At 48.9% G+C, this 5,655-nt stretch overlaps 1 protein-coding gene across 1 annotated transcript in view; it reads left to right on the top strand.

Annotated features, from left to right (window-relative positions):
* LMO1 (LIM domain only 1) overlaps positions 1 to 5,292 on the top strand; it is a 17,351-nt gene extending 12,059 nt beyond the window's left edge. Inside the window, exons 2-3 of the mRNA XM_035890991.1 lie at positions 349 to 474; positions 5,187 to 5,292. Of these exons, the coding sequence (XP_035746884.1) occupies positions 349 to 474; positions 5,187 to 5,292 (232 nt within the window). The remainder of the gene's footprint in view (positions 1 to 348; positions 475 to 5,186) is intronic.
* The last annotated feature ends 363 nt before the right edge of the window (positions 5,293 to 5,655 follow it).

The following is a 5,655-nucleotide window of genomic DNA, read 5'->3' on the forward strand; positions in this document are numbered from 1 at the left end:
AGGAGGGCGGGCGGCTCCAAGCACCTACCCCACCGCTGCAGAGAAGCAGATAGGTTTTGACTGAAATTTTGTGAGCCCCAAAATAGTGCTCAAAGTGTTTAATGCTTTTCTCCATTAGACAGCAAATTAGCCCTAGGCTCACAAACCAAATGAAGTTTCATCTCGACAGTCGGAGCCTGCTCACCAGGCAGTTTTATCCCAAGTTCCCGCACACTGGTTGGTCAGCAAAATGGAGACTGCAACTTCTATTTATTGGTGCAATACAGTATTTGATACTGCTAATTACACTTAATTAGTTCTTCCACCATTTAATTAAAATGGCTTCTAATGATTGTGCTTCTTTGGCAGGCTCTTTGGTACCACCGGGAATTGTGCTGCCTGCAGTAAACTGATCCCTGCCTTTGAGATGGTGATGAGGGCCAGAGATAATGTTTACCATTTGGACTGCTTTGCCTGTCAGCTCTGCAACCAGCGGTGAGGACACAGTTATTATACACACAAACACAAACTAATTTATACCTTTGCCTGTAAAATAGGGGAAACGTTTGATCTATGCTACCTGTCCAGGGCTCGCAGCCTGCTGGCGTGCCTCACGCTGGTTTGTTAGGCTGACCTGGGTGATGCACGTAAGTACCTGTAGCCCCTTTACTGCAAATCCCCTTGTAGCCGGTGGGAGTTGGGGAGAGTCAGGGGGGACACACAGCCCACAGATCTGGCCACGGTTGTACGCAGCACAGCTGCTGCTGAATAAAACAAACTGCTTCAGCATCCTTTCAAGATCTACCCTCTTTGCAGAACACAGACAATGAAGACAAGACCTCCTCTGGCAAACTGACGTTATTTTGCTTAAATCAGATTTCTGACAGGCTCAAAAGTGGGGACAGCGAAGGAGAAGGAGAAAGAGAAGGGACGAGAAGGAGAAAAATTCTCTAGATAAGCCCTTTCCAACACTAGAAACAAATCCCTTTAGTTATTGTGTAAATAATAGGCGATCTCGGTGGTGTAATTTTGAGCAGGGCTTGTGTATTTCTGCTGGGTTTTACCCAGTGAAAAATGCATGTCAAGGAGTAAAGGGTCATGCACTACGCTTTCCCTCGGGCTACCTGTAGCTAGCCGAATTTGGGAGGGCTGTGAAAAATCTTTCCTGTGCCCTGTTTGTTGGTGGTCATAGGCAGAATGGAAGCCCACAGAGCCAGACGTGATACAGTGCCGCCTTCTGATGCATCCATCTATCCTTCTCCAAGACAGGCCGGAAAGTGCTTGCTGTTCTTACTGCTTCAGCGAGGCTGTAGTGGCTGCCCAGGGCCCGAGGGCTGCGCTGGGGTGTACGTCCTGGACTTGCAGTTGTGTTTCCCAAAGATGAAACTAGGAGACCATGCTTCAGCTCACGTGAAGGTGTGAGAGAGAAATGTCAAAACTTGTGGGAAGATGTAGAACCTAATTCTGTAAAGGTCAAGTTAAAAGCCTGACTTAAAAATTCATCACTGTCTTGCTCTCAAACAGAAGTCACCGTGGGACTTCTAATGAGGTAGCCATGCTGTGTGTGTGTGTGTGTGTGTGCGCGCGCGCAAGCCCCTGCCACCTTTCCCTCTAAATATAGGAGACCGTGTGAACTGGGGCCTGATGTTCCTTCCATGCCCTCTGACAGTGGTTTGGTTCCTGGGGATGGATGGGGTTGCAGCTGGTTGGTGCCTGAGTGTGGAAGAGGCGAATCAGGCGAGCAGTTTGTAGTGCAGGTGGCTGTACCCGATCACGTTACTGAAGGCAGAGGCAGTGTTTGCTGGAGGTATGAAACTCTCCCATTAATATTGGCCGTGTCCAGGGGCGCAGTGGCAGTGCCGAGGCGGCAGTGACATCTAGTGGCTCCCAGCCTTGGGCTCCTTTCCCAAAGCCACGCTGCATCTTTCAGTTGCCCGGTCTTGTTTTGCCACTCCTGAGCACGCTTCTGCAGCAGCCATGATGCGCAGAGCTAATGCGGTCCCTCCCCAGGATGGTCTCTCTTCACACACCCAAAGTTGCTGGTTGCTCATGGGGTTTGTCTCCAGACTCAGAAGTGTTGTGGGGTGCTGCCAGGCTCAGCCCTTAGGCTCAGCTTTCCTTAGCCTGCCAATGAAGGCCGGGCAGGAGAGGGCTGCTCCCAAACTCCACGCCAATACTAGGGCTAGAGCATCTCAAATGTCCCTTCTGGCAGAGGCAAGTCACGGCTCTGGGCTGCACAGGCAGGAGTGCTGGGTTGGTTTGGGAGTCTGTAGGATGAGTATTTGTCACCAAACCCATACTTTACCCTAGCTTCTCTCATGGAAAAGCCTAGTACCACTTAGTTTTCATCTTCTGGAATTGCTTTTAAATTTCACTCTTTATTATAAAGGCTCCAAAGCACCTCTCTCCATCTCTTCCCTCTGCGATTGCTAATGCTGTTACTGCTCTCAGTGCAAAGGGTGGTCCTTAAAGTAATGTCCACGTGCTGCCACTGCCTGGCAGGAGACAATGTTATAGCTAGGTTTAGATTGTTATTCTTGGCTGAGATCAGGCGGCTACAAACTTTCATGAGTTATCTTCTAGAGGTTTTGGCCTGAAAGGGCAGGATGGCAGTGCTCCTGTAGCAGACGACATTGGAAGCTGAACTGAGAACAGTGAGTTTAAGTAACCCTAAAGTCAAAACTGCAGAGGTGAATGTCATAACTAGTTCTGAACTGGAAACCTCACCTGAAACCCCACCTCATTCTTCAGCTATGAAAAGATCTGATTATGAAGACCTTTCACTACTTCTCTTCCAGCTTACTTGCCCTTCTATAGCTAGACTCTCTGTGTAGCGTTTTAAATCCATCAGAGCAAAATCTCTAATATTTTTACCAAGTGTCCAGTATTTTCATTAGCTTCATTCTCCAAAACATCAGGTTTGCAGCGAGTCCGGCAATGCTACTCAGCCTACCATGCTTTAAACTGTTATAAGCTCAACATTGCTTGGCGCAATACTGAGTAATAGTTGGTTACCACTGTACCTGGCTAACAGGTCGGTATTGCAAAGGTTGCAGGAAATCCAGCTGCTTGTGTTGCCGTTATCTACAATGTGCTTTTCCTCGGAAGAAAATCACTCTGTCGAAACGGCAGGGTAAGCTCAGCGCCTGTTTCTTGCTGCTGCTGGCTGCAAGTCGATCAGCCAGACGGGCTTTGCGACAGACCTGCTCCGAGCGTGGGGGCTGGCAGCGCGGTCCCACATCTTGCTCTGAAGAGAGCTGTGGGCTGGGATGCGCGAAACTGCATCTGAAGTTGCCCTGATAAATCCTCTGTCTCTGGTTGCGATGCATCAGCTGAAGTAATCCCAGTTTACTGCTGGGTTTGCAGGACTGGCAGGTAGGAAGAAATAGTTGCCTTTTCAGTGAATCAAGCCTTTCTCCCAGAACTTCATAGGGTCTCAGGGTACCTCTGCTGTGCGTTTTAGTTCCCACGTGCTCAAACACACACACACACACACACACACACGCCTCTCCAAGCCCCTGTTTCTCCGACTGTTCCTTTGGCTCCTCTAGGCCCAAACCCGGTGTGGCAAGAGAGAGCTGCTGGTGATGCTGGTGGCAAGAGTCATTTTTGCATTTCTCTCCCTGGAGATGTATATTGTACTTAAGGTAGGGCTAAGTAGCAGGAAGCAATCAGCTACCTGTGTTATTTGTCGTGAGGAAACCTACTGATGGGGAAGGTGGTTTTCAGGAGGGTGTGCGCAGTACAGCCTTTAGTGTAAAAGCTGTTAACTTAAACTGAGATTAATTTTTAGCTTTTTAATATACAAAACCAGTTGAATTTCAGAACCGCTAACACACACGCTGCGGAGGGAAGAAGATGGAAAGTCTCCAGTGAAATCTTATAAAGTGAGAACCAACGCCCAATTCTCTCTGCACCAGCTTGGCAAATCCATCAGTTTATTTGCAAGTGCCCAGTTGGAGAAAACTTGTGCCCATGTTGGACCTATAAAGGAGCTCTAAAATGACCGCTCCTGTTCTTGTAGCACAAAATATTTGGGTTTATGGAGATGCTCTGCCTGAAGCTGCCTGGGTTACAAATCTAGAAAGCATTTTAGACAAGGAGTAGGCAACATCCCTGCCAAAGCTCTGCCTGGCAGTGGAGGAAATGGGCGTTTGAGGTCTGCTAAGTCTCCTGAGGACGGGATCATTGCCACTAATCTTCCTTCAAAGCCCAGTAAATATTCGGCCTTGCCAGAGGATGGCTTCCCCTCCATTCCAGCTGCCTTTCGGCAGAGGGGCTGGGTGGTGACTCTGCTTTAGGGACCCAGGGCTGATTTAGCACTTGGGGCAGGGAGGCACAGCCCTGCGCTCTGGTCTGTCATGGCCCCCTTGGTGTGATGGACAAAACCCAGCCCCTGAATTGGGTGCAAAGAGCATTATTTGTTATTTTAAGAAGTAAAGATTAGCTTCTGATTCTTGAGCAAGCAGGCAGAGCGGAAAAAGCTATTGGCTGTCAATTCACACCTCTCGGATCTTATATGTGGAACTTTTTTGACCTTAATGGTCAAATAAAATTGTTAAATATCACAAGCCTCTCTGTCAACTTCAATACAAACAGAACAATTTACATGGTATATAGAGAGCAGTGCCCTTCGCTCAATGAAGATAAAGGTTAGGAGTCCAGCCACCAGGAAATTTCTATTTGTTGTTCTGCACTGTACACAAGGGGGTGAGGAAAGACTTAATAGCCAGTCCTTGCCTGGAAATTAGTGTAAATACTGCCTCACCCGAGGGAGCCGCGGAAATGTGGATACCAGCAAAAACTTCAAATAGGCTCTGTGTAATATCACCCCTTTGATTTCCTGGCTGCAGAGCTGATGCCTCTCGTCTGCAGGTACAAATCCCTTAACTGCTCCCGGCCTCCTCCGGCCGCTGGCACGGGACCCGCAGAGGCCGGGGCCTGCTCCCCGAGCTGCCTGGTGCGACTGTGGCCCGGGAGCTGCGCACCGCCGTGCCAGGAAAGGGGACGGCAAAACCCCGGGGTGCCTGCTGGGAAGGGGAGTGGGGCCAGAAGGACGCGAGCTTCCCGGGGTCCCACACCAGCGGCAGAGCTGGAAATCAAATTCTGGTCCCCAGAGTCGCCTTCAGACCCAAACTGCCTCAAATCCCCCACCCCATTCTAACCTCTCTTCGTACTTACACCTGTTAATTCTTTTTATCTTGCAGATTCTGCGTGGGAGACAAATTTTTCCTGAAGAACAACATGATCTTGTGTCAGATGGACTATGAGGAAGGGCAGCTGAATGGGAGCTTCGAGTCCCAGGTTCAATAACAAACCCTGCTTCGCTGAAGCACTGTGGGATGGGCGCTTGGCCGCGCGAGCAGCGAGGGCGCCTGTCGGCTTGCCTGCAATATTTTTTTAATTCTTGGTCCAGAGAGGACTATATACATTGTAGTACTTTCCCCCCCCCCCAACACAAAGCAGTTACAAATTGTAGATGTACAGTTGTGCCTGCTTAGCTGAGCACTGCATTGCCTGTATGTTTGTGAGTTTTTGGGGTCTGGGGGAGGGCTCTGTACAGTCTGTTTTCTGTATATAAACTGGAACATTTATTTTATGAAAAATGTAATGCAATTTTATTACTGGTGTGAATTAAAAATTATGAATGTTTCCTGGTCATCTTAGCTGTGGTTT

This window comes from Egretta garzetta, unplaced genomic scaffold (assembly GCF_000687185.1).
Source record: "Egretta garzetta isolate BGI_Z169 unplaced genomic scaffold, ASM68718v1 scaffold133, whole genome shotgun sequence".
In the NCBI taxonomy this organism is placed as follows: domain Eukaryota; kingdom Metazoa; phylum Chordata; class Aves; order Pelecaniformes; family Ardeidae; genus Egretta; species Egretta garzetta.